Raw genomic sequence first — 23748 nt, forward strand, 5'->3', positions numbered from 1 at the left:
GTCTGTACCGGTCGCTAGACGTGGCTCCACCATACCACACGATGATGGAGGAGCACAGGATTGACTCTATGGTGGCAGTGTAGAAGCTAGACAGCAGCTCCTGCGGCATACCAAACTTCCTGAGTTGTCTTAGGAAGAACAGCCGTTGCTGCGCCTTCTTTTGGCATTTAGTGGTGTTTTCACTCCATCTCAAGTCGTTGGTGATAGTAGTGCCCAGAAACCGAACGCTAGGTACTCTGGTGACTTCCGTGCCTTCAATGAGTACCGGGCTGAGTGGGGGGGGGCATTTCCTGAAGTCGATAACCAACTCGACAGTCTTAGCAGCGTTTAGGACAAGCATGTTGTCTTTACACCAGTTGCAGATCCGCTCGATCTCGCTGCGGTAAGTGCGTTCGTCCTCCTCACTGATGAGACCAAGGATGGTGGTGTCATCCGCAAATTTAATTACCTTAACGCAGTCGGCAGTGGAGGTGCATCTGTTTGTATACAGGGAAAACAGGATCGGAGACAGAACACAGCCTTGGGGGGCGCCAGTATTTGTGGTCCTCAATTGGGAGAGGCAGCTGCCAAGTTTAACCTGTTGTGTCCTGTTTGTGAGGAAGTCCTTGATCCAGTTGCAGAGGTTTACGTCAAGCCCTATTTGTGCTAAGTTGTTATACAGGATGTTCGGGCAGATCGTATTGAAGGCAGAGCTAAAATCCAGGAAAAGGATCCTGGCGTAGGTGTTGGGTCTGTCCAGATGTTCCATAATGTATGCCAGACTGATGTTGATGGCATCCTCTATGGACCGGTTTGCCCTGTATGCAAACTGAAGTGGATCTAGGAGGGCGTTTGTGGAGTTTTTCAGATGGGTAAGGACTAGTTTTTCAAAGATCTTCATGACAGTTGAGGTAAGGGCCACGGGTCTGTAGTTGTTGAGATCCGTAGCACCTGTTTTTTTAGGTACCGGTATGATAGTGGACCTTTTAAAGCAGGATGGTACTTTGCCAGCCGACAGGGAGTTCTGAAAAATAGAGGTCAGTACCGGGGCTAGCTGGCTGGCGCATGATCTCAGGCACATGGATGACACGCCGTCCGGGCCAGAGGCTTTCCTAGGGTTTAGTCTCTGGAGGTGCCTGAGTATGTCTGTCCCCTGGACTACTACTGGTTCTGGGAGGGCACTGCCAGTACTAGGAGAGGTGGATATGGGGGGTGCCCAGTGGGTGGCCTTCGGGTCCCCTACATGGGTGGGTTGATGTTCGAACCTGCCATAGAATTCGTTGAGTTTTTCTGCTAGTTCGAGACTCGGGGGTGCTTGTTGAGGAGAGGGTTTGAAATTTGTGGCTGCCCTAAGCCCTTGCCAGACCTCCCGTGTGTTGTTTGAGCGTAGGCGGAGCCCCAGCTTGTTGGAGTAGGCCCTTTTTGCGACGCTAAGTTCGCGCTTGAGGGAGTACCTGGCTGCCTTGAACTCCTCTGGTGTTCCAGACTTGTGCGCTGATGAGCTGTCAGTGAAACCGTTAATGTATACAAAACAAGAAGTGGGCAGTAATATGACATCATAAAATGTATACAGCTGAAGTCCAATCATGAGCTGTATATTCAGATCCGGGATTAGGAAGGTAACTGGCCTGTAGAGTTGTCCTTTTCTTTGGTCTGATGCGTTTGTCTGCAGACTTGAAGGGCTGTTTGTCTGGCTGATATCCTTGAGGACAATGTAAGCATGTACTGTACATATAGGAGACAATGGAGCTGGTGCAGATACACAACAGATTGTTTAGTCTTCTCTTAAGGTCCGTACACACGCCGGACTTCAGGCAACGAGGGGTCCGTCGTCACCTCCCACTGGGTGGGCGTTCCAGCAACAGTCCGGCGTGTGTACAGTCTGTCTGCAGACTGATACGGCTGTTTCTGAGCGATCCGCCCGGCGTATCAGTCTACCGACAGACTGTAGACACGCTGGACTGTCTGCTGAAAACACGCCCAGCAGGAGGTGACGACGGACCCGTTGTTTCCTGCAGTCCGGCGTGTGTACCGACCTTAACTATACAATGTAGACATTTGCAAAGCCTACGTAACAGATACCTATGAGAATGTCAACAAACGATTACAAAGAGACCCTCCTTTCTCTGTTATACATTGCTGGTATTTGTAAGGTCTCACAACAAATAAGAGAATAGACATACACAATTACTAAGAGTCCAGTCCTAACAACAGTGCTTTGTGAGGGGCGAATAGGATATACCTTTTACTTGTAAACTGATCTTGTTGCGTTCAATACAATATACTTCTATATTATTATTATTTAGTATTTATATAGCGCCGACATCTTATGCAGCGCTGTACAGAACATATTGTCTTGTCCCTAACTGTCCCTCAAAGGAGCTCACAATCTAGTCCCTACCTTTATCATAGGTCTATGTATATATCATGTATGGATTGTAGTCTAGTGCCAATTTTAGGGGCGAGCCAATTAACTTATCTGTATGTATAGATCCACTGATGATAGCTTTGAACTGTTTAACAGTCAAATAGCTGAAATGGCTTGACTCTATGTGAGGTCAAACAGTGACATATGACTCTATCTGATGACCTCAGTGACATATGACTCTATCTGATGACCTCAGTGACATATGACTCTATCTGATGACCTCAGTGACATATGACTCTATCTGATGACCTCAGTGACATATGACTCTATCTGATGACCTCAGTGACATATGACTCTATCTGATGACCTCAGTGACATATGACTCTATCTGATGACCTCAGGGACATATGACTCTATCTGATGACCTCAGTGACATATGACTCTATCTGATGACCTCAGTGACATATGACTCTATCTGATGACCTCAGTGACATATGACTCTATCTGATGACCTCAGTAACATATGACTCTATCTGATGACCTCAGTGACATATGACTCTATCTGATGACCTCAGGAACATATGACTCTATCTGATGACCTCAGTGACATATGACTCTATCTGATGACCTCAGGAACATATGACTCTATCTGATGACCTCAGTGACATATGACTCTATCTGATGACCTCAGGAACATATGACTCTATCTGATGACCTCAGTGACATATGACTCTATCTGATGACCTCAGGAACATATGACTCTATCTGATGACCTCAGTGACATATGACTCTATCTGATGACCTCAGTGACATATGACTCTATCTGATGACCTCAGGAACATATGACTCTATCTGATGACCTCAGTGACATATGACTCTATCTGATGACCTCAGTGACATATGACTCTATCTGATGACCTCAGTGACATATGACTCTATCTGATGACCTCAGTGACATATGACTCTATCTGATGACCTCAGTGACATATGACTCTATCTGATGACCTCAGTGACATATGACCCTATCTGATGACCTCAGTGACATATGACCCTATCTGATGACCTCAGTGACATATGACTCTATGTGAGGTCAAACAGTGACACATGACTCTATCTGATGACCTCAGTAACATATGACCCTATCTGATGACCTCAGTGACATATGACTCTATCTGATGACCTCAGTAACATATGACTCTATCTGATGACCTCAGTGACATATGACCCTATCTGATGACCTCAGTGACATATGACTCTATCTGATGACCTCAGTGACATATGACTCTATCTGATGACCTCAGTAACATATGACTCTATCTGATGACCTCAGTGACATATGACTCTATCTGATGACCTCAGTAACATATGACTCTATCTGATGACCTCAGTGACATATGACCCTATCTGATGACCTCAGTGACATATGACTCTATCTGATGACCTCAGTGACATATGACTCTATCTGATGACCTCAGTGACATATGACCCTATCTGATGACCTCAGTGACATATGACTCTATCTGATGACCTCAGTAACATATGACTCTATCTGATGACCTCAGTGACATATGACTCTATCTGATGACCTCAGTAACATATGACTCTATCTGATGACCTCAGTGACATATGACTCTATCTGATGACCTCAGTAACATATGACTCTATCTGATGACCTCAGTGACATATGACTCTATCTGATGACCTCAGTGACATATGACCCTATCTGATGACCTCAGTGACATATGACTCTATGTGAGGTCAAACAGTGACACATGACTCTATCTGATGACCTCAGTAACATATGACTCTATCTGATGACCTCAGTGACATATGACTCTATCTGATGACCTCAGTGACATATGACTCTATCTGATGACCTCAGTGACTTATGACTCTATCTGATGACCTCAGTAACATATGACTCTATCTGATGACCTCAGTGACATATGACTCTATCTGATGACCTCAGTGACATATGACTCTATCTGATGACCTCAGTGACATATGACTCTATCTGATGACCTCAGTGACATATGACTCTATCTGATGACCTCAGTGACATATGACTCTATCTGATGACCTCAGTAACATATGACTCTATCTGATGACCTCAGTGACATATGACTCTATCTGATGACCTCAGTGACATATGACCCTATCTGATGACCTCAGTGACATATGACTCTATCTGATGACCTCAGTAACATATGACTCTATCTGATGACCTCAGTGACATATGACTCTATCTGATGACCTCAGTAACATATGACTCTATCTGATGACCTCAGTGACATATGACCCTATCTGATGACCTCAGTGACATATGACTCTATGTGAGGTCAAACAGTGACATATGACTCTATCTGATGACCTCAGTAACATATGACTCTATCTGATGACCTCAGTAACATATGACTCTATCTGATGACCTCAGTGACATATGACTCTATCTGATGACCTCGGTGACATATGACCCTATCTGATGACCTCAGTGACATATGACTCTATCTGATGACCTCAGTGACATATGACCCTATCTGATGACCTCAGTAACATATGACTCTATCTGATGACCTCAGTGACATATAACCCTATCTGATGACCTCAGTGACATATGACTCTATCTGATGACCTCAGTAACATATGACTCTATCTGATGACCTCAGTGACATATGACTCTATCTGATGACCTCAGTGACATATGACTCTATCTGATGACCTCAGTGACATATGACTCTATCTGATGACCTCAGTGACATATGACCCTATCTGATGACCTCAGTGACATATGACCCTATCTGATGACCTCAGTGACACATGACTCTATCTGATGACCTCAGTGACTTATGACTCTATCTGATGACCTCAGTAACATATGACTCTATCTGATGACCTCAGTAACATATGACTCTATCTGATGACCTCAGTGACATATGACCCTATCTGATGACCTCAGTGACATATGACTCTATCTGATGACCTCAGTAACATATGACTCTATCTGATGACCTCAGTGACATATGACTCTATCTGATGACCTCAGTGACATATGACTCTATCTGATGACCTCAGTGACATATGACTCTATCTGATGACCTCAGTGACATATGACTCTATCTGATGACCTCAGTGACATATGACTCTATCTGATGACCTCAGTGACATATGACTCTATCTGATGACCTCAGTGACATATGACCCTATCTGATGACCTCAGTGACATATGACTCTATCTGATGACCTCAGTGACATATGACTCTATCTGATGACCTCAGTGACTTATGATTCTATCTGATGACCTCAGTGACATATGACTCTATCTGATGACCTCAGTGACATATGACTCTATCTGATGACCTCAGTGACATATGACTCTATCTGATGACCTCAGTGACATATGACTCTATCTGATGACCTCAGTAACATAGACCATTTCATTTATTCTGTGCAACCTTTATAACAATCATTAGTTAATTCGGTGCTTTATGCTAGGAGAATATGGACAACAGGCATATATACAATTATGCATAAATCAAATTAAATTTTGATATTCGGCCATCACTACGGCACTTACCCGCTCAGATGTTTGGGTACATATTTCCGGGGCAGTGAAAAATGGCGCCAGGCGCGGGCGCTATAAAAATGGCGCCTCATTGAAAACCATTGAAAACAATTATTAAACCATATTTATCATTTTATAAAGTTAAAAAATGGCGACGACTGTCAAAACGATATTTATCGTTTTAAAACCTGCTTTTGTTGTCCTGCCTGAACGATATTTATCGTTTTAACCCCTGCTTTGCTGCCATTTAGAAAATGTCTGCCCTCCGACTTTAACGTTTAATAGCGCAGCCCCCTTAAAAGATAGAAACATCACATTTGCAGGGAATGTTAAGAAGAACAGTGGGAAGAAGAGGAAATTTTTTTTTCAAAAAGACCTTATACTTTTTGAGAAAATCGATTTTAAAATTCTCCTTCTGACCGTGGTAAAATTAAACGCCCGCCGACTTTAGCGGTTAATAGCAAAGCCCCCTTAAGTGCCAGAAACACCAAATGTGTAGGGAATGTTAAGAAGAACAGTGGGAACAAGAGGATTTTTTTTTTTCAAAAAGACCGTATACTTTTTGAGAAAATTGATTTTAAAGTTCAAAGAAAAAAAGATACATTTAAATGCCGCTGGTCAGTGTGTGGGAAATATGTCCCAGCAGTTAATAGCAAAGGCCCCTTACATCCTAGCAACACCAAATGTGCAGGATGTTAAAAAGATAGTGGGAAACAATATTTAAAAAAAATTACATTTTTTTTATTTTTGGGGAATGTTCTGAGTGTGGGAAATCTGAAAAATAAAATGGCGTGGGGTCCCCCCTCCTGAGCCTCTGTAACCCCTTGTCCCCCATGCAGGCTGGGATAGCCAGAATGCGGAGCCCTGGCCGACTGGGGCTTCGCACCCTGAGCTATACCAGCCCGCATGGTCCATGGTATGGGAGGGCTCCGGGGGGGAGGGGCGGCCAAGCCTTCCCCTCCCCCCCCCGGAGCCCTTGTCCAATCCAAGGACAAGGGGTTCTTCCCCACCTCCGGTGCCCCAGGAGGAGGTGAGGGCGACGACTCCCTGGGGGGGGGGGGGGGGGGAGAGTTCATGGTGGCATCTGGGAGTCCCCTTTAAAAAGGGGACCCCAGATGCCTACCCCCCTCCCAGGAGAAATGAGTATAGGGGTACAAGGTGCCCCTTACCCATTTCCACAAAGGATTAAATGAAATAAAAACGCAACCACGAGAAAAGTATTTTAATATTCTTAATTAACCAGAAATACTTACCTGTACCTTTAAAAAAATGTTCCCACGCCCATATCCTCGGTAAACGATACAGTATCCTCCAATCTTGCGACCTTCAATTAAGTTGATTGAAGATCTCTGCCGCCCCCCACATAGCAGAGAATGCGTCCTGTGGGACACAAAGCTGTCGGCTCCTGCTGTCTCTCCCCACCTCCTCACCTGTCACCCTCACCTAGCCTGGCGCCTAGCAGCACCCATGGGTGCTGCTAGGTGAGGGGTGACAGGTGCAGGGAGGTGTGGAGGAGAGCCGGGAGCCGGCAGCTACGTGTCCACACAGGACGCATTCTAAACTATACTAACCGGCTCATCAATGAGCCGGTTCTTTTTGTATTGAATTGAATGAGCCAGTTCTTTTTGTGTTGAACCGAATGAATCGGCTCATTCGATTCAATACAAATAGAACCGGCCTCTGAATCAATTTTCTCAAAAAGTATAAGGTTTTTTTTGTTTTTTTTTTAAATGTCCTCTTGTTCCCACTGTTCTTCTTAACATTCCCTGCAAATTTAGTGTTTTTATACTTTAAGGGGGCTTTGCTATTAAACATTAAAGTCGGCGGGCAGAAATTTTCCAAACAGCAGCAGAGCAGGGGTTAAAACGATAAATATCGTTCAGCCAGGACAAAAAAAACAGGTATTAAAACGATAAATTACGTTCACAAGGTCTGCGCCATTAAAACGATAAATATTGTTTTAAACAAATATCGGGCAGAAGGGGGCGCCATTATTTAACCGGCGCCATTTTTCACTGGATGCCATATTTCCTCCCGTGGACCTGCTTGTTCTTACTTGGGAATGATTTGCCTCCGTCAGTGATGAGTGGAAACGCTGATATTCTTTTCACATTATTTATTGATTTGCAAAAATAATAATGAATACTTTGACTTTTGAGCGAAAATGCCTTAAAAAATAATTTTGTAATATGTTTGTGGTTTTCCGCTTAACAAAAGCCTAAGTTGCTGTTCACTTGTTGTTAGCTCAGGCAGCACAGTACAGAGAGCGCTCTTACATCACACACACGTCAGCGCGGTTACGCAATGTGTTTTGTGATTAGCTGTCAGCGGACGCGGAAGGAGAGCGCAAACTGTTCATCGCCAGTCAGCCTGTGTGACAGCGTTTCGCAGCTACTATCTTATATTCATTTCCAGTCACTGTTTTTTTTCAAATTTGAAAATACTATTTTCGATGCACAAATAGCTTTGGTGAATATTTGCGTGCGACACCGGCCTCCCTGATCTTTCTTTACTTTTTTTTTTCATTCTATGCCATTTTTCTGACTCTTGGACTGGCTTTGATTGGTCACAGGGGTCCAGGGGGCGGAGCAATACCTGACCTATCAATGTTAGCTGCAGGAGTGACTTTGCAGATTTGTTCCTTGAAACAAGGGAAGTGTTTTAGATTTTGACGATCTTTCGCCAATTGGATTAACAAACAATACTGACCGAAGGTAAAAAGTTTTCTGTTCCTCCTTATCCTTCTGTAAATGTTTTTGTATGTTTGCATTGTTCCACCTCTTGGAGTATTCCGTGTAAAATGAGCGATTTGACCTCCTGAGCGCAGAATTCCTCCAGAGACCGTAGCGTGGTATGTGTGTGATTGCATTTTATTACTAGTGCTGTGTGCTTTATGTGTAACATTACTGCTTATCAGTGTGACAGTGTGCGGTGTGGGTGTGTCTTCATATCCTCTACTAATGATGATCGCAATCTGCATATAACGATTGCGCAAAATTGGGTGTACAATTTCGAAATTGAATTGATTTTCTATCAACCCATAGTTATTTAATGTAATTATGCTTTATTTACATTAAGGTCAATGCCAACAATCTTAGCGGTTAATATACATAGACATATGACTGTGGTAGGGATTAGATTGTGAGCAGGGGCATACCTAGAAATCACTGGGCCCCCCTGCAAAATATTGGATGGGGCCCCCCACCCCCCGTATAGGTACCCGCCCCCAGTGTAGCCAGGTATAGGTGCCCTCAGTACAGCCAGGTATAGGTGCCCTCAGTATAGCTAGGTATGGGTGCCCCCAGTATAGCTAGGTATGGGGCGTACGTTAAAAAAGGGCACCGGGAAAAAAGGGCGCAGGGTTTTAAACGATAAGCATGAATAACGTTTAAAAAAAATTGTGCTATATTTCGTTTAAAAATAATGTTTTATAAAGTTATAAATCATTAAATAATGTGTATGAAATCGGCAATTGTAAAAATGTTAATCTTCCCTGTTTAAAAAGTGAAATTTATAATAACGTTTTATAAAACATTAATAAGAATGTTACTAAAGCTATACCTAACCCTACTCTCACACAGAACCCTCCCTGTACCTATCCCTAACCCCTAGACCCCCTGGTGGTGCCTAAACCTAAGACCCCCCTGGTGGTGCCTAAACCTAAGACCCCCCCTGGTGGTGCCTAACCCTAAGACCCCCCTGGTGGTGTCTAAATCTAAGACCCCCCTGGTGGTGCCTAACCCTAAGACCTCCCTGTGATAAGCATTAATAACGTTTAAAAAAAATATTGTGCTGTTTTTCGTTTAAAAATAATAAAAAAAAAAAATATTGTACTGTTTTTCGTTTAAAAATAATGTTTAAAAAAATTATAAATCATTAAATAATGTGTAATCATGAGAAGCAGTTATAAAACATTAAAAGTCTCCGGGCGCCGCTTTTAAAACGTTATTTTTCTCCGGCGCCCTTTTTTCCTGTTGGGCGCCCATTAAATGGTATTTATTATGGGAGTGAATGGCGGCGCCCTTTTTGTCCACCTGCCTCATGCGCCCAAATTTCCTGCTTCCAGGTATGGGTGCCCCCAGTATAGCTAGGTATGATTGCCTTCATTATAGCTAGGCATGTTTGCCCCTAGTATAGCCAGGCATGGGTGCCCTCAGTGTAGCTAGATATAGGTGCCCCCAGTGTAGGCAGGCATGGGTTACCTCAGTGTAGTCAGGCATGGGTGCCCTCAGTATATCCAGGCATGGGTGCCCTCAGTATAGCCAGGCATGGGTGCCCTCAGTGTAGCTAGATATAGGTGCCCCCAGTGTAGGCAGGCATGGGTTACCTCAGTGTAGTCAGGCATGGGTGCCCTCAGTATATCCAGGCATGGGTGCCCTCAGTGTAGCCAGGCATGGGTGCCCTCAGTGTAGCCAGGCATGGGTGCCCTCAGTGTAGCCAGGCATGGGTGCCCTCAGTATATCCAGGCATGGGTGCCCCCAGTTTAGCTAGGTATAGGTGCCCTCAGTGTAGGCAGGCATGGGTTACCTCAGTGTAGTCAGGCATGGGTGCCCTCAGTATATCCAGACATGGGTGCCCTCAGTGTAACCAGGCATGGGTGCCCCCGGTTTAGCTAGGTATAGGTGCCCTCAGTATAGCCAGGAGGGGACGCAGCGCACGAAGGGGGAGCGATGCCCACACACAGCGGCGGGGAGGAGGGGCCACTCCCCCTTCATGTGCTGCGTCCCCTCCTGGCTCATGCCCCACAAAACAGCCCTAGGCGGGCCCCAGAGATTGTGAGCTCCTCTGAGGGGCAGTTAGTGAAAAGACAATACACTCTGTACAGTGCAGTGTAATATGTCGGCGCTATATGAATACTAAAATAAATCAATAAACAAGTCAAGAAAAGACCTTGTAGTATTTGAGAAAATTGAATGGAAAAAAATGTTCTTTTAAACTCAGTAAAATGACATTCTGGTGTGGTAAACTTTAATATATACCTATTTTCAAGCTCTGTATACACATTTTATGAAAACATGCATTGTGCCAACGCCCCACCTCTTTAACCCCTTGTCCCCCATGCAGACTGGGATAGCCACAATGTGGAGCCCCAGCCTAGTGGGGCTTCGCACCCTGAGCTATACCAGCCCACATGGTCCATGGTCAGGGGGGCTCTGAAATAAAGGGGCAGCCTTTCCCTCTCCCCAGAGCCCTTGTCCAATCCAAGGGGCTCCTCCCCTTCTCCGGTGCCCATGAAGAGGGTAGGGGTAACTATCTCCATGCCTGTGGGTATAAGCTCTGGAGGGAGAGAGTTGATGGTGGCATCTGGGATCTCCTTTAACCTCCCTGGCGTTCTATTAAGATCGCCAGGGAGGCTGCGGGAGGGTTTTTTTTAAATTTAAAAAAAACTGTTTCATGCAGCCAACTGAAAGTTGGCTGCATGAAAGCCCACTAGAGGGCGCTCCGGAAGCGTCATTCTGATCGCCTCCGGTGACCAGAATAAACAAGGAAGGCCGCAATGAGCAGCCTTCCTTGTTTTGCTTACATCGTCGCCATAGCGACGAGCGGAGTGACGTCATGGACGTCAGCCGACGTCCTGACGTCAGCCGCCTCCGATCCAGCCCTTAGCGCTGGCCGGAACATTTGTTCCGGCTGCGCAGGGCTCGGGCGGCTGGGGGGACCCTCTTTCGCCGCTGCTCGCGGCGGATCGCCGCGCTGCAGGGGCAATCAGGAAGCACACGCGGCTGGCAAAGTGCCGGCTGCGTGTGCTGCTTTTATTTTGCAAAAATCGGCCCAGCAGGGCCTGAGCGGCGACCTCCGGCGGTGATGGACGGATATATTCGTCCATACCGCTGAGGAGGTTAACAAGGGGACCCCCAGATGTACCCCCCTCCCCCCAGTAAAATGGGTATAGTACCCCTTACTTATTTCTACAAAGGGTAAAAAAAAATAGAAACACAACAACAATAAATGTTTAATTATCCATAAACACTTAGCTTTTGGCTCGGTTCACATTATCGTTTTTTTGCGCACCTGAAGTGGACCGTATAATGTACAAACGGAACAGATGCAAACAGATTGCCATTCACATGCATCCGCAGGTACGGATCCATTGTGTACGCTCCGCTCCATGGACCAAAAAAAAATGCTGCAGGCCATACTTTTCCGGACCATTGTGCCCAGCAGAACAGAACAGAAAAAATGCTGTGCATTGGGGGCAATGGGGAACAGAAAGTTTATTCACTTGGGAAGGATTGGGGGGGGGGGGGATGTGGGGGGGGGAACCTGAGCGGCGGGAGGGTGAGGGAGGGTGCAGCAGCCAGGCGGGTAGATGAGTGAGGGTGAACCAGGCCTAATATACATACTTAAAGGCCAGCGGTAGAGTCTTCCGTCTTCACATGACACGCTGTGTAGTCACAGTGCAAGAAGAGGAGGCCTCTACTGCTGACCTTAGCTATGTATTTAATGGCAAACAAAGTGAGAACCGATCCAATCCACCAGTGATCAGATCCGTTTTCACGATCCGTTTGGCAATGTGCACAGAGCCATCTGGATCCGGTGAAGTGGAGACCGGATCCGCCTACTGGATCCGTTTGGCTATTTTTTTCTAATATGAGCCAGGCCTTAGTTAATGTTGTCTGCCAGTAACCATGAATGTATCCCATGGCAATATCCTCTGGTTATGCTGCTGGAAGATCTCTGCGCACCCGCCCACACATCGCCGACGGCTCTTGCTATACTAATTATAGCACGCCCCGGGAAAGCATCTTTAAAAGTGCCTGCGGGGTTCCTCATTGGTTCTTTAACAGATCAAACTTCTCTCTACATTAACCACTTTGATATATCCGTCCAGATAGCCTGCACAGCTACTTCGGGGCCGCGCGCGCTCCCGCCGCCATTCACTGTTCCTGAGATCAATGACTGGGAACACAGATCCTATCCATTGATCTGTGTTCCCCTAAGAAAAACCGTCGGCTTTCTCCCGAAAACGACAATATTTTTGTGTCTCACGTCACCCCTTCTGTTCCTGCAAGCGAGAGCTCTCGCTTGCAGGGCGGAAAATCAAAAACTCACTGTGGCCATCTTGTGGCCAAATAAAACTACATCTACATATTTTTTTTTTAAATATACACAATAAATTTAATTTAAAATCCCTTGTTTACCTCCCCACTCCGAAAAACCATAAATACAAAAAAAACATAAATACAATTTTTAATAAAAAAAATATTTAAAAAATTACAATAAAAAAATAAATAGTTACCTAAGGGTCTGAACTTTTTAATATGCAAGTCAAGCGAGTGTATTACTATACTTTTTTAAATTATAAGCTTGTAAATAGTGATGGATGCAAATTGAAAAAAAATGCACCTTTATTTCCAAATAAAATATTGGTGCCATACATTGTGATAGGGACATAATTTAAATGGTGTAATAACCGGGACAAATGGGCAAATAAAATATGTGGGTTTTAATTATGGTAGCATGTAGTATTTTAAAGCTATAATGGCTGAAAACTGAGAAATAATGATTTTTTTTCAATGTTTTTCTTAATATTCCTGTTAAAATGCATTTAGAAAAAAATAATTCTTAGCAAAATGTACCACCCAAAGAAAGCCTAATTGGTGGTGAAAAAAAACAAGATATAGATCAATTAATTGTGATAAGTAGTGATAAAGTTATTGGCGAATGAATGGGAGGTGAACGTTGCTCGGATGCATAAGGTGAAACAACACTGTAGGCTGAAGATAGATAGATGATGTTGGCTCCCCCCTAATAATGTTGTGTTTCCTGCAGGATAATGAAGCTGTGTGCGCTGCTACTGCTGCTCCTTATCCCGGCCCCCGGATCTCAGGCACAGCAAGGTAAGTGCAGGGCCAGATTTCTACTTTTCAACACCCTAGGCCAGCTATTACCAGGCGCCCCACCAACAGACATCTAAATGAAGCCTGTTCAAAATTGTAAACTGCAGCCATTCTTACACTATTAATTGTGAGGTTCTAAAACTTTGCACAGTTGGTCACTGGGTGACTGGGATTAATATTCAGAAAAGTGGGTGGAGCCTACAAAAACCAATCACAATTCACCTATTGATTTTCAAGGCAAATATTTAATTGCTGCCATTTTTGCACTGTTAATGGCACAAGCCTCAAACCTGGTACAGTTGATCATTGGGTGACTGGGGTTAAATATTTAGAATAGGGGTTGGGCTACAAACAGCGAATCAGATGTGTTTCATTTCAATGAAAATTATTCTTGCCAAACACCACAAATCTCACAAACTTGGTCATTGACTGTTGACAATTGTGTGTTAGGGTTAGAAAAAGTGGCCACAGCCAACAGCAGCCAAATACATACCCGGGAAACATCAGGACATCAGTGGGTGGAGAAAAATACAAATTTAACTGCCAGAATGTAAACTGCAGCCATTCTTACACTGTCTGTCAATGGCAGGGTTCTTAAACTATGCACAGTGGGTGACTGGGATTAATATTCAGAAAAGTAGGTGGAGCCTACAAAAGCTAATCAAAATTCACCTATTGATTACATAGCCGGATTAAGGCTAAATGGGGCCCTAAGCAAAGTAACTGATTTGGGCCCCCCCATCATGTCGTAATAGAATCAGAAGATGCAGCTGCACAGCAATATGTTGCACACACCGGGCAGCCAAGCTACTGGTTGCTATGGGCAACAGCACGCTTTCCTCTGTGGGTGCACAATGCAGGGAATAGCAGCAGCAAAATGCAGAGTGAGAGATGAATGGCTGGGACATTTGCACTCAGGGGCTGGGGCGCCCCTGTGAAGAGGGCGCCAGATATCACAGCAGCAGCACTTTCCCCCTGCATCTCCAGTCTGGCAATAGCAGAAAGCTCTGGACACCGCCAAACCGGAAGCCGTTCCCCAGACAGAATTACATAACCACTCCCACCACTGAACAACCGATTTCCTCCCAAACGAGACAGCCACCATGCAGCCTCCATCCCAGTGAATACGATAGTCCAGCAGAGAAGGCAGCCGCAGTGGGGGAGAATGACAGCACCAGATGAATCACATTCACCTATTGCAATCCAAGCAATAGAGGTCCCGTCATCCGGAGCCCATCTGTCTCCTCTAGAGTGCTGCCGCTCTGTTACTACTACTATTACTACTTCCTACTTCATGTCTGATCTGAGAATCAGGAAGTTCAGAGCGAGCGGCTGCACTGTAGAAGAGACAGATGGGTTTCAGATGACAGGATCTCTGTTGCTTGGATCATGGATAGGTGAGTGAGCGTTTGCCATCTGCTGCTATCATTCTTGCTGCAGCTGTGGTTCTCTGTGTGAAGGGAGGGTCGAGTGGGCAGCGGCAGAGCGCACAGTAGCAGGAGGGGGACCTAGGAGGAGAGCCTGGCTCTGAAGACAATCAGCAGCGCTTGGCATCATTTGACAAGACAAGACAAATAACATTTATATCGCGCTTTTCTCCTGGTGGACTCAAAGCGCCAGAGCTGCAGCCACTAGGACGCACCCTATAGGCAGTAGCAGTGTTAGAGAGACTTGCCTATGGTCTCCTACTGAATAGGTGCTGGCTTACTGAACAGGCAGAGCTGAGATTCGAACCCTGGTCTCCTGTGTCAGCGGCAGAGCCCTTAAAGGGACTCCGAGCAGTGCCTGTGGATATGCCTTTAAGCATACCCACAACTAATTCATTACATCCTCACACCTACCAGCATGATGTTTGTAATTATATCCCCCTGGGTTCCTTATATTTCATTGCATTGTGCTGAATCGAGCTGCCAACTTTGGAGAAAAGTCGTCCTGTGGCCGCGATTTCAATCGCGAAAATATCGAAAACTAAAAGGCATAGAGCAGCTGTTTGTATATCATTGGAAAGAGGAGAAAGAGAGCTTTAAAATGATATGAATCTTTCCATAGTTACTGCACTGCTCAGAGTCCCTTTAACCATTATACCATCCAGCCACCGCTGACTTTGGAGAAAAGTCGTCCTGTGGCCGCGATTTCAATCGCAAAAATATTGAAAACTAAAAGGCATAGAGCAGCTGTTTATATATCATTGGAAAGAGGAGAAAGAGAGCTTTAAAATGATATGAATCTTTCTATAGTTACTGCACTGCTCAGAGTCCCTTTAACCATTATACCATCCAGCCACCGCTGACTTTGGAGAAAAGTCGTCCTGTGGCCGCGATTTCAATCGCGAAAATATCGAAAACTAAAAGGCATAGAGCAGCTGTTTATATATCATTGGAAAGAGGAGAAAGAGAGCTTTAAAATGATATGAATCTTTCCATAGCTACTGCACTGCTCAGAGTCCCTTTAACCATTATACCATCCAGCCACCGCTGACTTTGGAGAAAAGTTGTCCTGTGGCCGCGATTTCAATCGCGAAAATATCGAAAACTAAAAGGCATAGAGCAGCCGTTTAGATATCATTGGAAAGAGGAGAAAGAGAGCTTTAAAATGATATGCATCTTTCCATAGTTACTGCACTGCTCAGAGTCCCTTTAACCATTATACCATCCAACCACCGCTGACAGGATGGCAAGTGCTGGATTTTGTGCTAATGGGGCCCCTTTGACTCTGAATGGGGCCCCAAGCGACTGCTTTTGTTGCCTGGTCGGTAATCCGGCCCTGATTGATTATCAAAGTAGTGGAGCCACAGCCAATTATTGACGCCAAAGACCGCAAAGCTCACAAACTAGGTAATTGTGTGTTAGGATTAGAAAAAGTGGACAGAGCTAACACTAGCCAATTACATACCCGGGCAACGCCGGGCGACCAGCTAGCATATATATATATATATATATATATATATATATATATATATATATATATATATATATATATATATACATTTTGCAGTTTTTTTCTCCATGAAAAAACTCTTGTTTTGCGTATGGTTTGCGGCGATTCAACTAATGCTAAACAAGATTAAATTAAAAAAACTAGTAAAAAATGAGTCTTTAGAGCAGGGGCGTAACTAGAAGTCCCCGGGCTCCCCTGCAAGAATTTGAGCAGGCCCCCCCGGGGCCCGCTCATGGCCATTTTGGGGGGCAGGAGGGGTCGCAGCATGGGGGGAGAGCTTTGCACATCAGCGGGGAGAGGGGAAAGTCCTCCCCCTGCCTCACCTCTGGCTCTCCCCTCTGTGCTCCCCTCCTGCATCTATGTAAGTGCCAGCAGCGGCGGCAGCAGCAGCAGCTATAATTAACTCCATTCACCACCAGAGGTCTCCGATCTGCAAGGGCTTCTCCGGTCTGCAAGGGCTTCACATTACTTCCTGTTTTAACAGGAAGTAATGTGAAGCCCTTGCAGATCGGCGACCTCCGTGGTGAATAGAGGTAATTATAGCTGCTGCCGCCGCCGCTGCTGGCACTTAGATATATTATTGTTACGCCAGTGCTTTAGAGTCTCTTTAAGATACAGGTTCAGCAACAGGGTAATCAGATCAGGTAACAGGAATGTCCAGAATACTCAGGCCTGGGAGCACAAAGTTCTGGACACTAACAGGAGGAAGAGGCCACTCTTAAAGAGACTAAAGCCAAAATAAATTATTTTTTTTACCTTCTATTTATGTTCAGTAGACCTGAAACGCTGCATTTCTGCGGCAGAACAAGGGGTTTATACCCCCCAAATCCCCAGGACAAATTGTGGGCAGCGCTTCCTGTAAGAGGCAGAGCTTAGCATTGTTGCTCTGCCTCTACTGTAGTCAATCTGCACCGATCGCAGCCTCTCTCTGCCCCTCCCAGTCTTCCTTCACAGAGAGGGTCGGGGAGAGGTGGAGATCTGCGCACAGATTGACTTTAGTAGAGGCAGAGCTACAGGGCAAAGCTCCCCGGGCAAAAAGCCTCGTTTTGCTGCAGGAATGTGGCGTTTCAGGTCTACTGATACTGCTTAACATAAATAGAAGGTAAAAAGAAGATTTTAGAATGGCTTCAGACTCTCTTCAAATAATCCATGCAATCAGTGGAAGCAGCTGGTGTTATGCTTCTGTAACAATGGCTCAATGGCTCCTGAACCACCCGCAGGCCATAATGGGAAATGCAAGTCCTTGACCATATAGTCAATGAAAGGAAACCTGCTGGTGGATGGTGGAAATCCAGGGCAGTCTAACTCAGTGCTACCACCAGCAGGCAGGAAATAGCGGACCATGGTTCCTATGTCCTCAGTAAATCCACAAGTCCATATGAATATGCACACCACCCTGGAGGTGCTGGATCAACGTCACATATAGAAGAATCCAGGTGATCCGCACACTCAGTTTGAACCAAGTTCAATGTTTTAATTCAAGTTAAGTGACACATTCCATTCCATATACCAATGATTTGTTTCGGGGCCCCGTGGGGTCCCCTTTGTCAAGGTAACAAACACAGAATGTTGACAATGTGATTAACAACCAAACACCTTATAAGCAGTACATCAAATCATAGACCACTCCCCCGGCTCATTCACAATTGCCGCCTCGGTACATCATTAGCATATGTAAACAAAGTTAAAACACTTGTACAGTACACATCAGCTAAACACATGGGGGATCAAACATGCCCCTGACATGTAAATATCCAAGGTACCTGCCTGTCAGTTCCTTGTGCAATCCGTCTGTTGGAGGTGTCCCCAGGAGTCCTCAGCTCGTCAGCTGTCCAAGCAATTAGGGCTGAAATCCCGCCTCTCCAAGTTGGTGGGGTTTGGCCAGCTGGTGACCCGAAATGGCTCCTGCCGGCATCACTCAGTGTGGAAGAACTCCACCCCCGCAACGATCACCGGTAAGATGCAAACAGCATCTATGTCCGGGTGCTCTGCACAGTGATAGGCTGGTCCGGATGTTCGGCCAGCCTACACACGTGACCGCCCGCGTCGTCATGGCAACCTGTACACATTGTGACAGCATGCCAGAGCGCGACCGCGGTAACTACCTGCAAGCAGTGCGCTGATGAGATCTCGTCAAAAGATCTGCGCCTGTTACCATGGCGCCGTACACGCAATAGCACCGCTGGTTAGGACATGCAAACATAGGCGCACGCTCCCCAAAAGCAAGAGCCTTACTGCGCACATGTAAGTCAGGCCAGTGCTTCCCTGCTGGAGAGCCGCAGGGGAAGCACAAGAACGTACTGTGTGCCGTGCAAGCGGAGGAAGCACAAATCAGTACTGTATATCGTACAACACAGATAAATACCGCTATGATCCGCTGGGTGCTCACTGCTGGAACCTGCAGGCGCTCCACCCCCCCGCAGTATACAAGGCTGGATTGCACAAGGGAAAGGGAAACATTCACAAGCAATATATAGCCTACGATGGTAGATGGCACATAAACCTGTGTTGAGAACACCTTAGTGGGGGTGGGGAAGGTGGGACATACTACTTACATACCACTAGAAGAATAGAGATATTGGCTATCATTCATAAAAGTGTGTTCGGTAAAGATAAGTGCGGGAAAATACCGCTTTCTGTATTTTAGACTTCTGTGTGCTCATTCATAAAAATGTTTACAGTTGCGATAGCAATGCGGTGATTTCCCGAACTAGGCTGGCTCTAGGCTGGCGGTAACACAGGAAGCTGCCTGAGTTGATACATTTCTCTGTGTTCCGCTCACTGCTGCTGCCTGGGAGGTTTGTGTCTCCATTCTTAGCATGCTTATTGCCACGTCCAAGGGAGCGGTATTCCCCGTCCTCATACCGCTTGCTCTAATCTTTATGAATTGACATTTAGTGACTTTTGGTAACATAATCACAGCACAAGTGTGAGAATCTGCTCAGCTGCCTGTGCAGACAGGCAGCGTTTTGACCACTGTTCACGTCTGCATTCTGCAGGTCTCTTTAAGAGAGACCTTTTGTCAGTTCTGCAGCTTGCTGCTGAGGAATTTGCATACATTCATTATGCAAATCCCCTACCTGCCTCCTGTGATGACTGGCAGTATAAGGGCTGGTTCAGACGGACGTCTGCGTAGCGTCGCGTCTGGGGGCGTTGCGGCGGCTGCACGGTCAGGCTTTCAGTAGCCTTCGGTCGCGTCGTGATGCGGTTGCGGTTTTTTTTCCCGTAGGGGAACATTAGCCGTCGCGGTTAGCCGCTCCCTGGAAGCTACATGTTGCTTCCAGGGGCAGCCCGAACGCTCTCGAAAATCGGGACCCGAACGCCGCGTTCGGGTAAAAGCACGCAAAAGCTTGGTGTAAACGCTCCCATTCACTTGAATAGGAGCGTTTACCGCGACGGTCCGAACGCTTGCGGTAAACGCTCCGCAAGCGTCCGTCTGAACCAGCCCTTAAGGTTGGGATTACCCACAGTCCTTTGCTGGTCATTCCTTCAGGGTTTGTAGTATACACTCCTAGTGAGTGTCAGCCATGCTACTTCTCGTTAAAGATTAGTTTAGAGTTATTAGTGGGACTGCGTTAGGCAGATTCCCTAGTCTAGTTAGGATTGTATTATTTGTATTGCCTGTTCTGTCTGTCTGTGGGGTGCTAACCAGAGCAGCGGTTGCTACTGGTAGGCCCTCCTGTTCTGTTAGTATCTTCTCTGGATCGCACTAGTCTCTTTGCACTAGTGCTGTGGATCCTTCTGTTCTGTCTCCTGGGATCGCGCTAGCCACTTTTCGCTAGCGCTGTGGATCCTTCTGTTCTGTCTCCTGGGATCGCGCTAGCCACTTTTCGCTAGCGCTGTGGATCCTTCTGATCTGTCTTCCTGAATCGCACTAACCGCTAGCGGTAGCGGCTGTGGATCTTTCTGATCTGTGTTTCTGCTTGGATCACACTTGCTCTGACGGAAGTGCGGTGGATCCTTTCTGCCTAGTTTCTGTTTCACGTTTGTCTGTCTTGTCTGATTCGAAACGCTTGCTGTAGGCTCGGTGAGGTAACCATTAAGCAAGCGCTCGCGTTCTGTTTCGTGTTTGTCTGTCTTTGGTTAGTTAGGCGTGCTTGTCTCTGTTGTGCGTAACACGCGGAGACCACGCACGAACGCGAGCACTGTTGTGAATGAGTGCGGTGTTCGCGTTCAGCTAGCGTTTGTTATTTTCTTTATCTTTCTCTTTGTATGATTTGCTGGGCCTTTGCTACCCTTGTGCTCTGTCCTGCTCAGTCTTGTGTCGCTATTGGCAATCGCCATTCTTGCGATTGCATTTCCTACTTCGTTTCCGCCGTTGTGTGTTCGCCGTCGCTGGGTGGCGACTAATTTGGTGGGCACACATTGGTTCTGTCCCTTTGCTCTGTTCCCTGTGGGCTGTCCAGCCCTGCCTGATTGTACCTTGTCCCGGATCTGTACAATTCCCATTGGCATCTGTGGCTGTGCAGCGGCTGTGTTCGCCTGCACTCCACAGCGCCATCTGCCGGTGGGAATTGCCCTCTGTGGGTGCATAGCACCTAGCCTGGGTGTCCGTATAATATGCTTGTGGAGGAAATCCGCCGCGTCAGCGCACGTCCGGTGCGCTGACCACGGAGACGATTCCACAATCGTTACAGAATGACCAGCCCAACCAAAATTCCCAGGGCAGAGGGAACCTTTGATTTGCTTCAGACGTCATTGCCTGAGTCAAAAGCTTATGTGGATCCTATTATAGGTAGGATCGCACACTATATAAAAGCAGTTAAAAAATCGGTGCTCGTCCCTGATCCCCACCCATATGGGGATTATCTAGATACTGGGTTGTTTGAACCGCCATTTGCCTCATGGGAGATTGGGGCCTTGTTGGAAGAGTTTGATTTCGATTGGAAAGCCTTTTGCGATTTTTATATCGCAAAGAGCGCGGATGACCTGAATGATTGTCTCGACTCTATGTACCTTTTGATCGATTCTGATGAATGTGATGAGTGTGATGTGGATCTGGTGATTTATGTGTGGCAGACTATTTTGGACGAATTGCACACACACCAACCAATTATTTCCAATAAAGAGACACCATTGTCACATGATTATTCCTGTCTTTCTGGGGTAAAGCAAGTGAGTTTGGACACTGTGCGACCTGAAATGAATGGGTGTGCCTCGTTTGTGGACACCTGTGTGAATTCTGATGAAGTTTCTTCTGTTTGTTTGGAGGTTGAATCTGTGCGATCTGATGCCTGTTTCTCAGATGTTCCTGCCGATTGTGATCGGCGTGGGTGTGTCAGTTTTGTCAATGATATGTGGGATCCCTTGTCTTGTAAAAACAGATCTTCTTCTCCCAGTACTACTTTAAGATCCTCCATCTATGATCTTGCTATGGGGAAAATTCCCAAACTATGCAGTTTCAAGAGTAAGGGTAATGTGATTAATAAAGTTTCTCATGTTGTTGTCACAACTCCTTCTTCTAATATTGTTCAGTATGTATGCTCAGACCCAGTCAGGTGTGAATGGGAGCCCCGTTCCAGAAGAAGCAGCTCGAATCGCTGGTGTACGAATTGGAGAACAATTCAAAGTCGTTTTGTGAGTACTACATTGCCAGAAGTGAGTCTGTCTTGAGAGCATGTATAAGTTCTGCTTCTGCCTTAAGAAAAGGAAAGGGGTGTGAATTTGACTTTGTGAGTCCGCTGATTTGTATGTGGAAAATGATTCTGAATGAACAACGTGTACTTCATTCAGTTGATGTTTGTAAAAGCACATTGTCAGCTGGCGTTCCTGAGATCCAGCAATTCAGCCTGGAGATCTCTGAATCCCTGTCTCCGAAATGTCCACTTTCACAATCTACTGCGATCTTGGATTCGCAAATTTCGCATTCTGACTCCTCGGATTTGACATTGTTAGCCGAGTCCAAGAGTGAGACAGCGCCTTGGGTTTGCGAACCTGATACTGAAGCACCTTTGCTCTGTCCAGAGAAGATGTCTCTGAGCCTGCCCTGTATCATGAATAGAGACATTATGTCCACTCGCATTGACATTTGCGAGTCTGATTCTGAAGAACGTATTGACTCTCCACCCTGTACTCTGGATGAGTCAATATTTCCTTGTACAATATCTCCTGCCCTGCCCCTAGAGGCTCGTCTAGGTATTGCTGCTATTTTCACCTGTTTTTCTGCAGTTTTGGAATTGCAAGCTAGTTTGATTGCTACGCAGAATTCTGGGTGCAGTGAGATTAAAGTTAGGGAGTCAGTGTGTGTTCCAGTGAATATGCCTGTACATTCCCCTCATGATTATGAAATTCAATCTCAGTTTATGGTGGAACCTTCCTTGGGACATCTGCCCTGTCCACAAGATAAAGTTCCAGTTTTGCCCTGTAACATGGATAGTTCAGAATCCTTCCTAGAAAACTTGAAAAATGATGTTCCTGAGGTCTTGTTCGATGTTCTGGAGGTCTCCGAGTTCCTCCCAAAGGGTGCAGAACTTGTAGGAGATGTCTCCTGCCCCCCAAGTCCTTCTGAGGTGTTACCCTCTTCCGTAGGCATTGCTGCCTTGCTGGCTACCTTTTCAGCTCTGGTGGAGCTTCAGTCATATGTAGTCAATGATGATATTATTGTCACAGAAATTTCTGAATTTGTATCCGAGTCTTCTTTTGAAAGTCCAGTGCCTGTGACCTCCACTCATGATGATTCTCTGCCCGGTACTGGTTTTGGTCTTGTCGTGCCGGACTCTGAGGTTGGCAGTTCCCCAACATGTCCTGAGGTTTCTCCTGTGCTGGTGTACCCCAATGTGCTCTGTGACCCAGAAAGCCCAAGTGTGCCTCGGTTACCAGCGTACTCAGATGCTTCCTCGGTGGAGACATGCTCTGATATGGCCTGCCTGCTTGCATGCCCAGAAGTGGTCCCTGAAAGTCTTGATCTTGATGGGTGTCCTCGTAATTCTGAATCCGGAATTGTCATTGGTTCCATGGGGGTTCTTGGTAATTCTCCATGTGAATATTGTATATGCAAACTGCGCCTGCCCGTAATAGCTATCTAGAAAAGGGTTAAAAGTTAATGTCATAAATTGATGAAT

At 45.9% G+C, this 23748-nt stretch overlaps 1 protein-coding gene across 1 annotated transcript in view; it reads left to right on the forward strand.

The window, feature by feature from the left end:
- Positions 1 to 1722: 1722 nt before the first annotated feature.
- LOC137560889 (C-reactive protein-like) overlaps positions 1723 to 23748 on the forward strand; it is a 45672-nt gene continuing 23646 nt past the window's right edge. The window contains exons 1-2 of the mRNA XM_068272049.1: positions 1723 to 1769; positions 13683 to 13750. Of these exons, the coding sequence (XP_068128150.1) occupies positions 1723 to 1769; positions 13683 to 13750 (115 nt within the window). The remainder of the gene's footprint in view (positions 1770 to 13682; positions 13751 to 23748) is intronic.

The sequence above is a fragment of the Hyperolius riggenbachi genome, chromosome 3 (assembly GCF_040937935.1).
Source record: "Hyperolius riggenbachi isolate aHypRig1 chromosome 3, aHypRig1.pri, whole genome shotgun sequence".
In the NCBI taxonomy this organism is placed as follows: domain Eukaryota; kingdom Metazoa; phylum Chordata; class Amphibia; order Anura; family Hyperoliidae; genus Hyperolius; species Hyperolius riggenbachi.